The sequence below is a fragment of the Dermacentor silvarum genome, chromosome 3 (genome assembly GCF_013339745.2).
Source record: "Dermacentor silvarum isolate Dsil-2018 chromosome 3, BIME_Dsil_1.4, whole genome shotgun sequence".
In the NCBI taxonomy this organism is placed as follows: Eukaryota; Metazoa; Arthropoda; class Arachnida; order Ixodida; family Ixodidae; genus Dermacentor; species Dermacentor silvarum.
The window spans coordinates 168,514,975-168,534,912 of NC_051156.1; the positions used below are offsets into that span (position 1 = coordinate 168,514,975).

General features: G+C 44.1%; 1 protein-coding gene across 1 annotated transcript in view; it reads right to left on the reverse strand.

Annotated features, from left to right (window-relative positions):
- Positions 1–19,938, reverse strand: part of LOC119446039 (uncharacterized) — a 42,966-nt gene that overhangs the window by 14,842 nt on the left and 8,186 nt on the right. The window contains exons 5-13 of the mRNA XM_037710357.2: positions 16,188–16,250; positions 14,148–14,280; positions 13,045–13,106; positions 11,742–11,819; positions 4,312–4,396; positions 4,159–4,220; positions 2,713–2,787; positions 2,550–2,619; positions 884–933 (exon numbers count right to left, since the gene is read on the reverse strand). Coding sequence (XP_037566285.1) covers positions 884–933; positions 2,550–2,619; positions 2,713–2,787; positions 4,159–4,220; positions 4,312–4,396; positions 11,742–11,819; positions 13,045–13,106; positions 14,148–14,280; positions 16,188–16,250 — 678 coding nt within the window. The remainder of the gene's footprint in view (positions 1–883; positions 934–2,549; positions 2,620–2,712; positions 2,788–4,158; positions 4,221–4,311; positions 4,397–11,741; positions 11,820–13,044; positions 13,107–14,147; positions 14,281–16,187; positions 16,251–19,938) is intronic.

Sequence of the window (19,938 nt, forward strand, 5' to 3'; positions counted from 1 at the left end):
TGACAGCATCTTTAACACACCAGATGAAAACTTGTTTCGCTGTTCAATTCTTACTTAAAGCATGCTACTACCAATGAGACTAACACATGCTGGTACTGCACATATTTTCCTTGTATTTTGCAATGTCGTGGTGGCACTTCCAACTTTGTAAACTAGCCATCATACGTATAACCCTTTGTTTCTGTTTCGCATAAATAAATATTGCTTATAAACATCGCGTCTTTATAGTAGCACCACACTTATTGTTATTACTGTGCAAAAAGTTAATGTTTTGCCCTGTCATTGTAAGATCTCGGTTATCGAATCTCTATATATCAATATCCGATACCCAGCTCACTTAGTGTTCCGCTTGAACATATAATTTTTAAGCGTTAATACCATTGAGATGCCTCTCTCTAGAGGAGGTCTAGCAATAATAATAATAATAATAATAATAATAATAATAATAATAATAATAATAATAATAATAATAATAATACGATATTTGATTGATTGATTGATTGATTCATTCATTCATTCATTCATTCATTGATTAATTGATTAATTTTAACGTTCTAATGCAAATCCGGGCTATCAGAGATGCTGTAGTGTAAGGCACCGGAATAATTTTCACTTCCTGGGGGCACCTAAGGTATACAACTACACGAGTGTTTTGTATTTTTCTTATCAAAATGCGGCCGCTGTGGGCGGGATTCGAGTCCGCCACCATGGGGTTAGTAACGGAACGTCATAGGCACGGCGCCGCCGGGGTGGGTAGCTTAACACTACAATTATTCGCATCGAAGTGAAAGTGAATCGCACAAGGCAGAAAAAAAATGCGAGAAAGTCAACATGCTGACAGCAATAGACTTTAACAAAATCTAACCGATACAGACGCTCTTACCGGAACAGTGTGTTCATTATAAACCTTCATTGCACACGGATCGTCCTCACCTGTTAGGAAAGTACATGCAATAAAAGGTAGTTCATCAAAACTGTGGATAGACAGCTGAGTAGAACACTGTGAAAAAGTTGCCCATGAAGCATTCTCTGTCCATTCAGAATTTGTAGAACAGGAACGCTACACAAATGTTGCCCTGTCCGAGAAGCCACTTATGCTTGTTACATTAAAGCAAATAACGCAGGTCGTTAACGTGAAATACGTGCGAATATACTAAAAGCGCTCGTGTGTTAAACTAAAAGGTTTTTTTTTATAATCAACACTTTTGGAAAGATTCTAGAAGTGCAGCCGTGTATGCAGACGAATCTCTAGGTGAGGCCGACATACTTTGCCGCTAATAACGGGATCTGCAAAAGACTAATTATCAGAAATTAATAATTAACCTTTATATTAGTGCCTTGGGAGCAGTTCTGGAAAGGGCAAATTTGAAGGCAATAACATTTTAATGCACCCTTATTTTATAACGATCTTAAAAATCGCAGACATTTCGAAATATTAAAAATCGAATTTCAACGATAAGTTCACTCTTTAATGGTAAATCTCTAGAGGCTCTTACAAAAAAAAGTAAAGAAAGTAGTGCGCAAGGACATGCTTCGCACAGGATGGAATGCTTTTCCTTGTCTCAAAAGCCCTTGTTGACACTAATTTATGCATTGGGAGCATTTCTGTTGTCATCACGGGGAGGGACTTATCATGCATTTGATCATTTTCTGTTGTCATCCTGTTTTACTGGTTAGCAATACACGCTCTTGCAGCAACATTATTGGAATACCAACTAGACAGATCAGTCATCATTCTTTTGAAGGTAACGCAGCTGCATTGGTAAGAATGCTCTCGACGTCACACCTACATTTCTCGGTGCATATCAACGTCAGCGCTTCGTTAATTCGCTTCCTAGCATATTACCGTACCTTACAATTATGTGAGGCGCGGGAAAGGCCATGCAAAACGCCGGTGTCGTTATCATGTAAACGCGGCTACTAAAAAATCCACAAGCTTTTTTTTTTTTTTTTTACTCCAGGTGGGCAGGTGCTAAACTTGTGCTCATATGTGCCGCTTTTCGCTTGAGTGTTAAGCGAAAACAACGGCCTTAGATATTATTCATGTAGAATTAATAATAATAATATGACATAATTTGGCTACTTGCTCACAAAATGTGGGCAGCGTTTATTAGTTCTGTAACACCTGCATTTGTTATCATTTACTAAATTGCGAACAACGGGGACAAATCGTGTGTAGCGCGACTGCCATACATTTTTATCGGGGTGCACAAATCGAGATTGACCGTGTTAACCCGAAAATGAAGGACCTTAAGATAAGTTTACTTGTATGTTGACGTGAGGAAGGAGCGGGGAAGTGATTATTGTAGAACGGGGAGAGGGGTGGGGGGGGGGGGGGGGGAGGTGACTCGCTTGCTGAACTCAACAATGCAAAAATTTCACAGGAGGACGGAGCACATTAAGTATTCCGGAGTGTTCTAACAAAAGATGCCCAAGCTCCAGCCCGAGGCATCGCTGGTTCGGCCGCCATTGATTTTTTTTCTACTTATATTTTATAATGGCTAAAAAAATTTGAAAAAATTTTCAGAAAAGCACGGTGGCATACTTACGAATGGCGGCACATGACCCCTTATTGCAGATACCGACCACGTTTCTCTTTGTGAATGTTGTCTTACTAATCTAAACAGAAACAAACAAACAAAAAACTCATGGGGTTGCACCTGCATTCGAAGTAGCTCCTCAACTACTGGTTTCACCTCCAGACAAACTTACCAAGCACGTCAGTCCATAGGGACGATCCCGTTTAGTATCGTCTGGGCACCTATACGTACAGCCTTGCACAATTTCCTGCGACAATGAAAAAATAAAATGCGCACGTCCCGTAATTCCTTCTTCATTTGGCTTTGAGTTACTGCGGTCACCACAACGTTTTGGCATAGCTCAAGGGCATCCCGTTAGCCCTGAAAGATTTATCACCTGCAGCTGCTTCGCCTGCTAGTGAGTACACTTGGAAATTTCAAGCAGTAAGCGTGACGTGGATTATTTAGCCCAAGCTAGGCTGCCATGTTGTCTGGGTGATGATGGTAAAGGTAAGTTGGTGATGCAGTACTCCGCATGTCGTTGAAGCACTGAGAATCCATCATCATCATTATAATCATCATTGTCATCGTCAACCTATTCATGTCAACTGTAGTGTAAAGGCGTCTCAAGCTCAACTCAGTTACCCACTGTGTTGCGTTAACTAATTACATTCCACGCCACGAAAATTATTGATTTCTTTGCGAACCACTATATACAACAGTAAGCGTTTTAACAACTACACGGCTTGCTTTTACTAAGTACTGAAGCTGTGCTTCGGACCCTCTCAGTTTTGTGTACCATTTACCATGAGTTAATGAGTATAATCCAAATAATTTATGAAACTCTCCAGAGTCTAAGGTGCAAGGTCCCTGCGGAGGCAAGTTAGTTATTGGAAATTTTTAACGTTAGCCGGTTCTCACAATTTTCGTCACAATTATTGGCCCACCTCTGAAAGTGAAGCTTTTACAGCCATTACAGCTTTCCTTATATTCTTCGAACTTCGTTACCGTATGTTATGCGCTCTAGTGCCTTCCTGTCTTTGTCTCCTTTCGAATAACAACCACCCACAAGATATGTTTATGTGAGCACTCAGGAAAACGTATATGCAGATGTCTACCATACTATCGTTATGGTATTTTGATAGTTTTCCTTTTTTGCAATACTGGTAATTTAACCGCGTCGTAGATGTGATCTAGTCCTTTTCTCCTGCTCTGATGTGTGTTCTCTCAATAAAAGCAAAAAAAAAGGTGAGATTACGATGCTTGAATAATGGAATAGGGGGGGGGGGGGGGGGGGGGGGGGCAGAGTGAACTTATATGGGGCCATGGTGCAGAAACGGAGACACAGAAGTTCTATATTTGTATTTCAAGTGGGCTCACATGTCCCGGACACCCCTCTTGAGAAAAATAACATAAAATGTACAAACACAGCATCTGCACCTCATTTGTGGGAATGGCATAAAAAATGTGGCTAAAGAATATAAATATTAAATTGTACAAGCTTCAATAATATATTAAAACACAGATACATACAGTAATTCAAGCATATTTTGGCAGCTGATAGGCATCGGGACTTTACATCTCGATAGTGTCGCTGAAGCTTCAAATTCTGCAAGTGAAAGGTAAAGTGGCTTCTTACGCCGTACTTGCTGTAGCGCTCCCTGTCATGGCACAAGCCTGTCGAGGGTTTCCAACTGGTATCTGTGAAAAGAAATTGCCTCATAGCACGCAGTACACTTTATAAAAGAATCGTAAAACGCAACGATTGTTAAATTTGGCGCATGCCACATACCATAATTACGGCATATTCCTTTGGAGCAAGACCCAGTGAGTGTCACTACTGGCTCTCCTGTTATGCTAGCCGGATACCACTCCATCTACAAGCATATAGAAAAAGTGCCACTCAATTTCAAGCCCTGCTCTCGGATACATTTCTTGAATTTTGTGTAGATTGAATTAGATGATGGTTTTATGTCACAACATCAACCGACTGATTAAGCGACCGACCGACCGACCGACGGATGACCACCAATCCTTATTATGAAAACTGTGGTGCGTTAAAAACTCTCGAACACATTTTGTTGGAATGTACAGGTTGCAAAAACGAAAGCACACGTTTTTTTAGTGCAATAGAGTCTGATTCGCAAGAATTACTAGATCGATCAAGGGAGCATTCCAAGTTCATCGGTTTCTTCTTCAGAGCAACGTCAAGTTTTAAAGAATGGGGGTTGGGCCATATTGATAGTTCATTTTAGCCTTCTAACGCACAAAAGAAGCAAGGACAGTTCTATACGTTTGTCACACTGTCTATGTATCTTGCTCCTGAAAAGGCCAAAAAGCTCTTAAATCTATTTTTAGTTCTTTTTCACGGATGATAAGGTTTTCTGATTTCCTTTCTTTCTTTTTCTTTTTTATCCTTTTTTTATGGATCGAGGAGGCCACCAGAGCTCAAGGGCTCGTGGCCGACGCCTAGGCAGGGGTATTCGCCCAAATCCCCAAGGGGGGGGGGGGGGGGGGGGGGATTTGTTTAGGATTCATCGGATATTGGCATCTGGCTGCCACTTTCTGACCACTGTCATCAAAATAAAGTGATGTGATGTACAAAGCAGCAATAATGCGTAATTAGCGCAAAAAGGCTGAAATTAAATCCAGATGCGCTTGTTCAAACTGCGCGCGCCTAGAACCGGACAGGAAAGTGGGGCATTATTTAACAAAAATTAAGGCCGATACCGGAGATAGCCCAGTCCAGATATGTGGGCTGATGCCTATATTGGCGATCAGAAAGCCCAACGAATAAGTGTCCGTCTCGGCTGTGAGAGGACGCGAGTTCAAAACCACGTTGCCTCCGGTTACGCAATCGCTATCCGAATAGGCACAGCATTGACTGCATGCTTAGAAGCAGTATTCAAGCTCTTTGACTGGGAAGGCTTAGGAGTGAGGATGAACGGTGAATATCTCAGCCACCTTTGGTTTGCAGATGACATTATCCTATTCAGCAGCAATGGGGATGAATTACAGCAAATGATTGAGGACCTTAATCGAGAAAGTGTAAGAATTGGGTTGAAGATGAATACGCAGAAGACAAAGATAATGTTCAATAGCCTGGCAAGGGAACAAGAATTCAGGATCGCCAGTTAGCCTCAGAAGTCCGTAAAGGAGTACGTTTATCTAGGTCAATTAGTCACAGGGGAACCTGATCATGAGAAGGAAATTTTCAAAAGAATAAAATTGGGTTGAATTGCATACGACAGGCATCGCCAAATCCTGACTGGGAGCTTATCAATGTCGTCGAGAAGGAAAGTGTACAATCATTGCATTCGACCAGTGCTAACACATGGCTCAGAAACTTGAAGGATAACAAAGACGCTCGAGAACAAGTTAATAGCCGCACAAAGAGTGATGGAAGAAAACATGCTAGGTCTAACGTTAAGGAACAGAAAGATAGCGGTGTGGATCAGAAAGCAAATGGGGATAGCCGACATTCTAATTAACATTACGAGAAAAAATGGAGCTGGGCAGGTCATGTAATGCGTAGGATGGATAGCCGGTGGACCATTAAAGGTACAGAATGGATACCAAGAGAAGGGAAGTGCAGTCGAGGACGGCTGCAAACTAGGCGGGTAGATGAAGTTAGGAAATTTGCAGGTGCAAGTGGACATAAATATAGGCTGATGACGATAATGATGATGACGCCTTTCCAAGCGTTAAATTTCCGTGATTGCTGAACACCAGGTTGGTAGCGCGCTTGTGCCTATTTTGCCGGTAGGTACCCGGTGGCAGCTCTCACCTGCCTCACCCTCCCCCCCCCCCCCCCCCCCCCCACAGCCGCGGCGGATGCTTTGCTGGAAAAACGATGCATGTCTGTCCCATGCCGAAAATTTTCCAAAAGGTTGGTGTCCTTCCAAAGCGTTGAAGTCCACGTGAAGTGCCTGAACACAAGCATGCGGTGTGTGCTTGTCCCTATTTTACCGGTACGTACCCGTAGACGCCTGCTTACAGAACGTCTCCCACAACAGCCGCGTGTGTTCCGCGTGGTTGGACTCACTGTGGGTGGTCCATCCAAGTGGAGAGTTCCCGTTTAGTAGCCGAGCACCGGGCGGGAAATCGCTACTACTTATTTTACTGGTTAATGTCCGGTGGTAGCACTAGTCTGCCTCCGACAATAACGGCAGATACTTGACTATTTCACCATTGCTGTAGCGAGACAAGGGGTGTCCTGATGCCGTTCAACTTTCTCAAAGGCCCCTGTTCGAGATGAGAAAAACTTTATAAAAAGGCCGAGCGCCAGTCTCGCGGACATTTGAATCCATTAGAAAAGATCGGCAAGTTCCCAGTGGCACAGGGTGTCGGTCTGAGTACCTCCAAAATACGAGGTGGACGCTAAACTATTTCACAACTGTGGTGGAGTAGTATTTCACCAAACCACATGGTACACCTGTTAAAAACATGGCAGGAACCACATGACATGTGCGTGGTACAATCCTCATATTATGCTCATGATAGAAACCACATGTCACACTAATGTGTCAAAGAAGGCATTGTCTTTCTTTTGTGTCAACTATTGTTGACTCTGCTTGCTCATTCCTTCCAGACATTAGCTTAATTTACAACCTCTAACTCCAACCACATCAATACCAGCCCCTTTTCCTAACCTGTACATAACGTGGATATATATATTCCTGCTTTTTTTTTCTTTTCCCGCTCTCCTCCTATGACCTTTCTATCCTCGACCCTCTTTCATATGCAGGGTAGCGTGTAGGTTCCTGTATGTATGCCGGCTAAATTCTCTACATTTTATTAAAAGGTTTATTTACAGCGAAGCTGTTATAGACTAGGTTTCAGGAGATCGCGTCTGGCAACGGAAGTAGATAGATCAACAACTTCAGACGCGTCGCGCCACCTTGTGGCATCGTATGAAAACGCCGGGATGGCTGCGTTTTTAAACTTCGGGATCGTAAAAAACTTGTGCACCACACCGCGATTTTAGCAGAAACCTATGTTTGCTTCTTCATTGCGTGAGGTAGCTCACACTTGCGGCCACGTGAGCGCGTCAGCCCTAGCACGCGTGCATGTGGCCCCAATCCCGTAAAATTCGAACGTTTCAGCGGAGCAACGGTCAATCAACACATACACAGCTTTGCTAATCACCCACCTTCACAGTATGGAATGACACTGATTTTTTTTAATGCGTAAGCATTTCTGTGCTTACCCAACGAGAAAACTGTCCGCCCGTCCGTCCGTCCGTCCCGTTAGACAATGGCTTTCAAGGTAGAGCCCGCAGCAGCGAGTGACTCTACCTTCGTGCTGCCTGTGGCTTCAACACGATTGATGCGGCGAGAACACGGCGCTCACGAAGGTCTCAGCACACTCCGCACCCTGCCCCTATCGCAGGTCGCTTTCAAGATATATATATTTGGAAAACGGTGCAAGGTCTGCGTTGCCTTCCGGAGCAGCGTTTTCCATTCAAGGCACTCGCGCTCTTCCAAGGGCGGCAAGACATCGATGTCGCAGAAGACTTTTGTGCGAGGATCGCCGACCAAGCGACTCGTCCAGATCCTCCAGCCCGAGGTGACGTCCCCCATTCCCGTGATTGCCGCATGGACCTTCCTTTTACAATGGAGGAGCTCGAGGCGGCACTAGCTCTCTGCAGGCGCTCTTCATCTCCGAGTCCAGATGGTATATCATACCGAGCCTTGTGCTATCTTGGAGAATCCGCACGAAAAGAATTGTTGAGTCTTTACAACTCCTCATGGCAGGAGGGAAACGTTCCTGACGAATGGAAAGTAAGCCGCCTGGTGCCACTCTTGAAGCGGGGCAAATCCCAACTTGAGCTCACCTCTTACCGCCCAATAGCGCTGGCCAGCTGCGTAGGAAAGATAATGGAACGGATGATCCTTGGCCGCCTGGAATGGTATCTTGAGCACTACCAGATTTATCCGAATTCCATGGCTGGTTTCCGACGTGACCGCTCTTCCATCGACAATGTAGTTGATCTCGTTTCATATGTTCAGCACGAAAGGTCCCGTAAGCGTTTATCCGCAGCTTTATTCTTAGATGTGAAAGGCGCATACGATAACGTACTACATGAGGCCATTCTCGATGCTCTTGCAACGGTTGGCCTAGGTGGTCGAACCTTTTTGTGGATTGCAAGTTACCTATCTGCAAGATCATTCTTTGTGTTAACTGACGATGGCCCGACTACGCGACGCTATACCAGCAGAGGCATTCCCCAAGGCGGTGCTCTCAGCCCGACGCTATTCAACCTCGTTCTTCTTGGACTTGCTGAATACTTACCAACTACCATCAAGATTTCAATATACGCAGACGACATCTGTGTCTGGACTTCGGCAGTCACACGTCCACAGATACGTGCGCGGCTTTGACAGCGAGCTACTTGTGTAAACAAGGTCTCAGCATATCACCAGAAAAATTCGCACTATTGGCATTTACTCTCAAACCAATGACGCCTTATGTCATCTCAATCAATGGGCGGACCATTTCCTATGTCAGAACCCACAGGTTTCTTGGTGTAATCATTGACCGAGACCTCTGTTGGAGCCCGCACGTGGCCTACATGAAACGGCGCCTGACAGCAATTTCCCAGTTGTTTACATACTTGACGGGAAAGACGTGGGGGATGTCAGTAGACGCAATGCTGAAACTATACAGAGCTCTCTTTCTCGGTTTTTTAAGATATAGTCTACCTGTACTGAACAACACTTGCAAGACAAATATTCGTGTTCTGCAGGCAGAACAAGCTCAAGCACTCCGAGTTTGCCTTGGTTTGCCCAGATGCACGTCAACAGAGGCAACTATTGCGATTGCCGGGGACCATCCGATGCAAACTCAGATTACGGTGGAAGCCCTGAGAACGCACATCAGAATTTTGCGCGTGCCCCCTATCACCACCTTGCAACACTACCTTCAGACAGGCGCCAAGCATCGTTCTCTAAAACTATCATCAAGTACAGCGACAAACTTCCCTCGGGCTTCACCGCTGCATCTAAACCATCGATGCCCCCTTGGTGTCTTATTATCCCCACAGTACATCTCAGTGTACCAGGAATCAAGAAAAAATCTGAGCTATCGTCACCTGTGCTGAAACAACTGTCTCTGCTTCTTCTACACGAGAGGTATGCGGACAGTGTACATATTTATACTGATGGTTCCACAAACCTCCGATGTTCGTCCGGTGCTGTGGTTGTCCCAGCAAGAGCTACTACCATCAGCTTCAGGACTGACCACCCAACGACATCGACATCTGCGGAACTAGCTGCTCTTCGCGCTGCACTTTGTTTCGTCAATCGGGAACCACCTCGACAATGGTCAATCTTCCGTGACTCGAAGGCAGCCCTACAATCTGTGCTATCAGCTCTGCATCGCGGGCCATACGAACAGCTCGTATTTGATGTTAGATACCTACTCCATACATCACATGAGAAAGGACACCACGTGGCATTTCAGTGGCTTCCAAGTCACTGCGGTGTCATAGGGAACGAAGACGCCGATAATGCCGCTCGGGCAGCTCTTGACGACACACAGGAAGAGGCCATACCACTCTCACGGTCCGACGCAGCCAGCAGACTTCGAGTACTTGCACACGAGATCACGCTCTCTCTATGGTGCACACCAAGCGGCCAGACCAACCGGAGCAATCGTCACTACCACCTGCCCTCTTTGATGCATCTCTGTATGCCAACTGGACTACGCCGAAGAGAGGCCACTATGCTTTATCGCTTATGGCTAGGGGTGGCATTCACTAAATCTTATTCATTTCTGATTGGAATGGCCGACAACGCTCTTTGCAATGCCTGTCTTTGCGAGGAGACGCTGGAACACATTCTATGCGACTGTCCTGAATATAATATTCAGAGACAGTCCCTGGCGTCCGTTATAGCGCAACTTGACAACAAACCAATGTCAGTTGAAGTGATTCTCACATGTCGTCGACGGAAGACATCGCAGCTGAAGGCGACGAAGGGACTACTTCGGTTTTTAAAAGAAACGGGCTTGGACAAGCGGCTGTGACAGTGATGTCGCGTACCACGCAAGAGTGACGGACTGTGACTGACGATGTGTGTGCTGTGCTGTGTACACTCTCTCTCTCCTCCCCATCTTTCATTCCCCCTCATCCCGCTCCCATGTGTAGGGTAGCAAACCGGTTGTGCTGAACTGGTTGACCTCCCTGCCTTTCCTTCTCCACTCATTCCTTCCTTCAAGATATAGTCCCGCGGTTGTCTCTTCAACGCGAAACGGCGAAATTTAAAAATTAATTAAATTATGGGGTTTTACGTGCCAAAACCACGATCTGATTATGAGGCACGCCGTAGTGGGGGACTCCGATATTTGGACCACGTGGGGTTCTTTAACGTGCACCTAAATCAAAGTACACAAGTTGTTTCGCATCCTCCCCCCTCCCCCCATCGAAATGCGGCCGCCGTGGCAGGAAACGGCGAAAACAGAGCGCGCGGAGCTATAAGCATGCAGTCGGCACTCTCTGTCCGCTTCGCAGGTGGCTTTAAAGATACGGTCCTCGCGGCCGTGCCAGAGTACGTGTTATCGGTCCGGCCACCGCCGGAGTCCTTTACTCACGGTTCATAATAGTTCGACATGGATGGACAAGGCGCTAAAGATCGATAACGGCTTACGATGATCGGAACGTCATCAGCGCACCTGGCACTCCCACCACCTGCAGTACTTTGGTTGCGTTATCAATGCGCCTTGCGCCACCGTCCGCAACAGTTCGTGTCGCCGCAGCGCTGTCGTTTGTAACTTGCCGGATCGAGTGTCATTACAATGATAATGACACCGGGCTGCGTGAAGATGAGCAAGTGGCACAGTGTTTACGCATACTTAGACAACTCCCAGAGGAGCTTCTGCGTGATTTTTTTTCTTTCTGACAGATTAATCAACCGATCTACATGACAATATTGGTTTCAATATATTCAATATTGATATATATTCTTGCAATTCTGCTATTTCATATTGATAATTCTCCACATTCATACCTAAATGAATGATACGCAGCCCTACTTTCACTGCTGCCCATCGACCACACCCCTCTTCTCAGAGAATTGTTATTATAAGTAAATGGTCGATATCCATGGCAGCTATACTGCACACTTAGCGTTTACCATACTAATTAAACACTTATTTGTTGCTCTTACCTATAACCTTAAATACAAAAGTGGCTATTGTTTCTCGCGCTTTTGCATTACTTACAACGCAGGGTCTTCCATCGTCGATATCTCGGTTATGTCTTTGATAACAGTAGTACTCACAGCCTGCCACTGCCGTAAGCTGTAAAGCAATCCCAAATTAAGAGACATATATTATCATACACAACAGGAAGCAGTCTTTTCTTCTTCTTTTAGATATGAGCAATGGGGTGCTTCACGGAAGATTCCTCTCAAACATTAGCGCAAGCACTTAAATTCAGGTGGGGGAAGTCAAGGCTCACATTTGTACATTTCATGATGCAGTTATAGATAACTTTATTTCTGAAACTATTACGTAACAACCTGCCAGTGTTGTCCAAAGCATGCTAGTTCAACAATCGTTCATCCGAGAGCTTACATAACCAGGCACTGCGCCGCTGTCTATGGCTGCATCGAAGAAATCCAACTTGTGGAACAATCGTGCTTGCCTTAGAGAGATCTCATCCAATCCCAACATGCATCGCTGCTGATTGTCTCAGGGAGCACATTCACCATCGTTCCAGCATCCCGATCCCTAACTGGCCCTCTTGCCCTCACAATGACCTTGAGCTAAATTTTCAGAAGCTATCGCCACCCATCAAGACGACTTTCCATCAGGATATACAACAGCAGCGGGACATTCAGTATCCTTGTGACGTCAGGCATAGGTGTACCATACTATCGTGGGGATAACTAAGAAAACCCATCATTCTAGAATAGTTGTCAAACAGACACTTCTGTGACCGTGCTATAGTTCCTGTATTGTGCTTTTCGTGCTGGTGCCAGTAGACGAGACAATCCTTGTGGGCTTGTGTTAGTGGTGCATCGTGCTTTTTGAACTTTTATTCTTTCTTTTTCCTTTTTATTTCTCTTTGCATACCGTATCTGTGATTTCGGGATAGCCGTCTCTGACTTATCCTAGCTTCCCATGCCTGCTACATATAAATAAATAAAACAATTCTACTGTTATTGGGTGACGATTATGGTGACCGGATGCCCATGTATACCAATAGGGTGGTCTCTTCCACCAGCTGAACGGGTGCCATTGTCATTCTGGCTACAGTAATAGCAATTAAATTGAGGCGTTCATACATAGTGACATCAACGGCGCCAGAGTACCTTTCTGTTTTTTTTTTTCCTACTATGCGATAAAATTTCGCCCCGAGATCACCTGATAACATCCTGCATGAAATGTTCTCTTTTTTCGGCTACCTTATCCACATTGATTGGTTTAAGATACTGGTACGCGATTTTGAAGTTGGCATTTGCAGACAAATTGTGGCGCAACAATAGCAACTTCCGAGAAAATAACCTGTGCGTCAACTCACCTCAGGCGAAACGCTAACACTGGGAGCAATGCACGGAGGTCGTGGATATGCTTTCAGGTATTCTGAAAAATGAATTTGGATCCAAATCAGCGCGAAGATTTTATTTATGTAACAGAAGCGTGCACTCAGCGAGGGCTATACCCACTCTATTCGAATGTGGCATCGACCTTATCTGCACAAATGTGCAGCATTTTATATGCAAGGCCTGCGACATGAGTTTCGGGTGCCTTGCCTGAAATTTCAAGCATGTGCGGAAGCGTGGTACAACAGAATACGTCATTACGTAAATAAGCACCCTATGTGTGCCACTGTTAAGTTTTCTGTGTTAGCTAAAATGAATGAGAACGAGTGGTACAGAAGTCGGTGATATATTGCGAACACCTGCAAAATTGTAGGCAATTTCTTTATTCAACAAATGGCTATACGCTAGCCATTCTTATTCTGTGTGGTTTAGCTAAGACTATTGTTTTACCCTTTATTCCATAGAACATTACAGATATTTAGCCATAAATATTGCAAATAGTATGGGTGTGCGAATATATTTTGAAACTGAATAGAATAGTGCCAGAACGGAACCGAATCGAATATCGAGTGTTGTTTAAATAGGTTTCGAATAATGACAATGTCATGCCAACAGCATTGTTCACCGATGTTCACGTCCTGTTATCAAGTTTTGTTATTACGTTGCATATTATGAAGCGTTGTTCTTAAGAGCTATTAAAAAGAGTATTAGAAACATTTAAGCAGTTTGTTTGCACTCTAGGGGCTTTTCGGAGATTGCAAATAGTCATGACTTCGATGGAAAAGTCGGGCTTCATGAGCGACATTGTCTGTTCGGTTACCTAACTACTCGCGTTTTATTTTTATTAGGGCCACTCAAATATTTTGTCCATTTTTGCTTTCATTTTATTTTTGGTTGAACACAATGGGCCGTTTGAAATATTCGACATTTCTTGGAAAACAATTCATATGTGCGAATAGTGATTATTTCATTCGTAGACTCAAATAGAAAAATATTCGATTTCTTATTCGAGGGTTACCAACATTCACAGACCCCCAGTGAATAGAAATCCGGTATCGTGACGATAACGGTTTCATCCTACCTGCAACATCTGGGTCCCTCACGTCCACTTCCAAGTACGCATGGATATGTGTGTAGTCACAGTATCCTTTGGCATTGCATAATCCGAGGGTTATGTTTACTGCGTTGTCATCTTGTGTGTAAGCAATACTTTGCTGCGTTGCGAAATAAAAGCGCAGAACAAAGTGATATCACAAAGTTTATAAGCAAATAAAAACTTATACGCGTGACAATTTGTAATACTCAGGCTTCTACGTTCAACATCGCGCCGCAAAGCATTATGCACGATATTGCTACTTTTTTTTTCTTCCATCGTAAAAATGTTTGCTACATCATGTTCTGAATGCTGTTTTCTTTCCATTAGCACATACTATAGGTGGCGAGAAATTTCCTAGGCTACCATATTACCCTCGCTAGACATGGGTAGAAGTCAGAAGGGGAGAATAAAACGGGTTTAGATTACTTTCTTCACCGTGGTACCACACATTGTGCTGTTTTGCCCACAAATTTCAGTGTTAATCCCTGTCGGTTGTTCGTACCACGCCGCGTCTCGCTAAAGGCACACACTAGCTAGGTGTGCTTCTTTCTTAGTACGCATTCCGTGTTTTCCCCCTCAGCACGAGGGAAGTAGCCTGACGAAACGGCCCACGAGAATGAACGGACACACACACAAAGCGCTTATGCGCCGTTTAGTCGCGCTACTTGGATCATGCTCAGCGTAAACCAACTTGCAAAATGTTCCGTTCTATTAGGCTTCGTTTTTTCCATCTGCGTTCATTATATTCTTTCTTCCTTCTTTATTTGCACTCTCTCTCATCTTCTTGAGTAGAAGCTTACCGTGTGAAAATAAAAAAGAAAAGAGTAGGCTATGCAACCACTATTCAGCGCTCGCGTTGTCCACTGTCTCGTCTTGGTGTCTCGTACTGTTCGCAGTATGAGCCGCAACCGACTAGAAGCACTCAACGTACTTCTTAGCCTCTAATATTCTATGTCAGTGAGCTTACGGCAGCAGAAATGGCTGGTCTGTATTTCCTTCTTGTGGCAGAAGTGCATAGCGTTTCCATGTGTATTTTGTTGTCGCTGTCTCCGTTTCGCACGGCTCATATCTGCCATAAGGTTGGGTGAAAATGTATACTTTCTATTTAGGTGCGAACAGTTATATAGCGCGTAGCAAGTAAATATTATAATTGACCATACTGACCATAAATTGCATACATTTCTACACCGTTTACGACTAGACGTGGTCTACAAAACTCGTTTTCTTTCACCGCGTAAGAAAGAAGTCAACATCTAACTGCCCCACGGTGACACCGAAGCCACTTCAGCAGAATACATTCTTGCAAACTGTCCGTAATGTCAGCATCAGAGAGTCCACTTTCGTGATAACTTTTGCATCGTGGATAAATGTGACTTTCTGTGACCAAAATATTGAGTTTGTTTCGCTAAACAGAGATGTGCTTTACAACCTTAAGAAGGTATTGCGTTCTGGACAGCAACGTAATTAATTTCCTTTGAATATTAGATTCTTGTCAGTGTTCTCTCCTTACACTTCGCGTCCGCTTTTAGGACTGCTAGTACAAAATGACATCTGTTTGTGCGCGTATAATAGTGTTCTTCTTACACAGCAAGCGTGAACGTCTAATAATGCAAGTGCATCAATTATGTTTCTTCTTGCGACGTCTCGTGTATTGTTATTCCCCACATTTTTCTCTCCCTCTCCTCCTTCTGTAGATTTAGTATGCGACAGTATCTATGGAAAGTACCTCCCCATTCTTTACCAGTAATTAAACAGCACATAAACCTAAGCATGGGTAATCTGTAAGAAAAAATACTTATTACCAGCAAATATCTTCATTGAAGCCGCACGGCACTGGGCGCAAACGGTAAATTTATTGCAAAGCAGCTTAGACAAAAAAAAAGTACTTCTCCTTTAAACTAAGCCTGAACAGGACACGTGGCCGAACAAATGTTATGCAAATGCACGAAATTGTTTTACAGATTGGACATCTATTCTGCCAGAAATAGAAAACTAGAGGGTGATATGCACCACTCCTCGTCATACCACACAGTGTTGATTCAGTGTTACAGCACTTCCAAGCTTGCACGAGCAGTTGGTCGTTACTTTCTGAAACAAGTAAGTGAAAATTATGGAATGCAACCATAGACCCTCTTGTAGCTTGGAACAGCACCAACAGCACTCCATGATTCTCAGCGTGAAGTCGAGCGAAGTACGTGTGTGCTTTGTTTAACCGTGCGGGGCAACTAAGAGACGTTTATATGCGCAGCACTGACAGCAACGCAAGAAGTACAAAGAAAGAATTGAATTAGACAGCATTCGTTTGTCACGAAATTTTTTTTCTGGTTAGGCAAATTATGTAGCAAGACAATGTCCGATTCCGCTGCGCGAATGACTAAGCAAGTAATGTTGCACTCAACCATGTGACGCAGGTTGTGCTTACGAAGAGCCAGTGTGCTCTGCTTATGTAGTGCTGTGAAATATTGGTCATTGATAACTCTCATGATGCAATTATTTAGGTCTCGCGCAATATTAGACCGCCATAATAACAATTCTGACCTAATTTATCAAAGACAGCTTCACAAGCAGTCACCTTTGGAGACCTGGCGCTTATTACGTCGCCAACATATTCACGCAGTGATTGTGTATTTCACCAGTGATGTATAAGCCACGGAAAGCAACGGATTCTTTATTAAACAATACCCACCCATGACACATGGTTCTGAGCACGACTTATGCTTCGACTGACGGGACACTTTTGCGCTCTGCATAGATAAGGAGTCAATATGCATCCACTTGAATTCCAAATCGAATATTTTTGCATTGAATACTTCAAGATTCAACCTCCTAGCACGCACCTAGAATCTCTTTCATTATTTAATAATTTAATGCGCAGTTACTGCTATATATGCTTTAATTTGGTCTAAAATCATTGAAGATGTTGATCAATGCTATCGCTCACGGAGGCTGTTATATTTAGTAGTGACAGTGATATTGTGACGACAGTAATGTGGAAGGAATGCGTAGCTATGTTTTCGTTGAACTATATCGAAAAACTACAAGACGGCACGTAGGTATCTGACCTTATGTGGCCTTCGCCGAATATTAACATTGGAGAGTTACTTGCGCTGATCACGAGATTAACTACAAAAATGCCTTCTTTATTATCAACGTATATCGTCTTACGCCATTTGTGATTAACACCACAGTACTTAGGACATGCAGTAAAAATATTGATAATTTCCATTAATGTTCCTTACTTCAAGGAAATTAGTCGCTTTGCTGTGCATTTTGTCTGCAACGCAACACACGACTGCCAGGCTAGTACGTGGTCAAGACGTGGCTGCCATTCATCACTTACTGCCAATTTAAGAGGATAAGCCGTCTACCTGGATTGTACAGGTGAAAGCTCATTTCGAGTTTCATCGCATCACTTCGCAGAATAGCAATTATTACACCGTTGTCTCCGCGCTGCCATCAACTATCGCCATCGAAGTCGCCGATAGAAGGTTCTCTCGCATCGCACGACGTCATCAGAGCACTCGCGACTCCAGCAAGTTATGTCTACCGAGCCGCTCAGCGATCGTCGGCCCAGCCAGCTCCACGTCGAATGACACAGCTTATTGGTTCCCGTGCATAAACCTCGTATGACCCCTGCTGCGAGATTTTTTTTTTCTGAAATATTTGTCAGCCAACGTTCAGATGGTTCTCGCCACCACCGCTACTACGAGTCTCACCGACCTCGCGACACTGAATGACAAGGTGATTGAGATCGCACCTTCTATCCCGCATGTCGTACGCGTCGCATCGACTCCGACAATGTAAGCTACGTGTGAGCAGGCAGAGCTTATATTCATTGCATCTGCTCTAAAAAACGGAAGAACGTGACATTAACGGCTGCAGAGACTGTCAAAAGCCGATTGCGCAGCTTCATTTACTCCGTTATATCCGATGACACAGTAATTGCTTCTCAGCCATTGTGAGACGCGGTTCAGCCCTATCTGAGATGCACGATGGGGAAATTCAATTACGTCTCGGGCAAGCCTTTTACTGCATACAGGGCAACGTGCGACGTAAGATATTTGTCTTTTGCAAACCTTGGTTTGAAAAAGACGAACCATTTATGCGCTGTTTCCCGATGGATAAATTGAAGCGCCACACATACGACTAGAAGCTGAGCGGTGCTTATGCGTTGGTTATAATTTGACCGCAATAAATTTAGCCAGGACGATTATTCCAGCTGCGCAACTATAGTGGGTGGGCCAATTCATCACTTTAGACACGTGGGAGGACGCTGTGAATTTGGTGTAAAAGCAATAAGGTTGCCTCTTTCCCGAGCTGACGGTGACGTTCACGATGGTTCCATTTGACCGGAACCCAGAGACATACTCCAGGAAAATGCAGGTACAACAGTAACAACAGCGGCAGTGTGGTGATTTAATGGTGATCCACTCAGCGCACGCTGGCTAACATCAGTTCAACGATCATCCGTACTCTCCATGACCTACAAGGATGTGTTTAGACCCTGCTGTACTATACCTTTCCCAACTTAATGTATACAGCAAATGGGAAAGTTCGTTTCCGTACATGGTGAATGTGCAGAGCGCGCAAATAGGCGAGTAAAGATGTACCACAGCACGAGCGCTCACTCACGAGTTAAAGCATATTACGAACGACATTTCATATATACTCATGTCTTAAACCAACACCGCATCACCCGTAGTTTAAACCTAAGGCCTAGCCACGTAGATTCACGAGGAACAATACGATATACGCGTTAAGTGTCGACATACGTGCATCCACAGAAGCCACTGTCATCCCAGCCCGCAACGACGCAATTGCAATGCACGCGCTAGAGGCGCAAGTTATGACATGTCAAACGAATGCCTATTCACCATCATGCCTTCTTAACAAAACTTTCATCCTTAGTTTTGCTGCTCACCAAGTTGTGTTGAAATGGTTGGGGGCGAAACTCAATTCAAAATAGTAGCATTCTATTTCCATCAAAACAATGGAGGAACTTGTGCTTAAATGTAATAATGTTTGGTAATTAGATTTACGTGCCCATTAAACAACCCCCATATCGTGAACTTTACTCTGAAGCCCTCCGCTACTACGTATAACATAACCCCCGGTGGACGTTAGGTACGTCAGACCCTATAGTGTCGTTTAATTCATTTTATTGTCTAGGTTACATGCTTCTCGTGAGGGGAGGCATAGCAAGAAGGCTGTTCAGAGATCTGAGCGCATGGCGGCAACATGTGTTGTGATTCTGTCAGTACTAACTTTTTGGCAGTGCTCTGTGAACTTATCTGGTATCGCTTACTTTTAATGTATGTAAAATGATACATGCCGTTCTACCCGCTGGGCAATATTAACAAATACACATATGTGCCCAGCAACTCCAGCAATTGCTACGAGGAAGGATATTTACAGGAGGCTGTTACAGTGAAAAAACGCATATATATAGTCGATTAGGTGTGTACGCTGAACCCGCAGAAAAATATTATGAAAGAAATGTTCACACGTTTAACAACAACAAAAATACTATTATTTTACTGACGTTTCGGCCGGTGGTTCGGCTCTCATCTGTCCGGCCTTCATATATACAGGGTGTCCCAGCTATCACGCAGCATGATTTTAAAAGAGAGGAACGGCGTTACGCCAAGCAAACCTAGTGAGTATTGTTTCCAGTACAGTGGAGTAGCTGCCAGTAATTTTTCGTTACTGAGATTTAATTAGCTAATCGTAATTAATTATCCAACTCGAGAAGTACTGTCTTAATTATCAAAGTGTC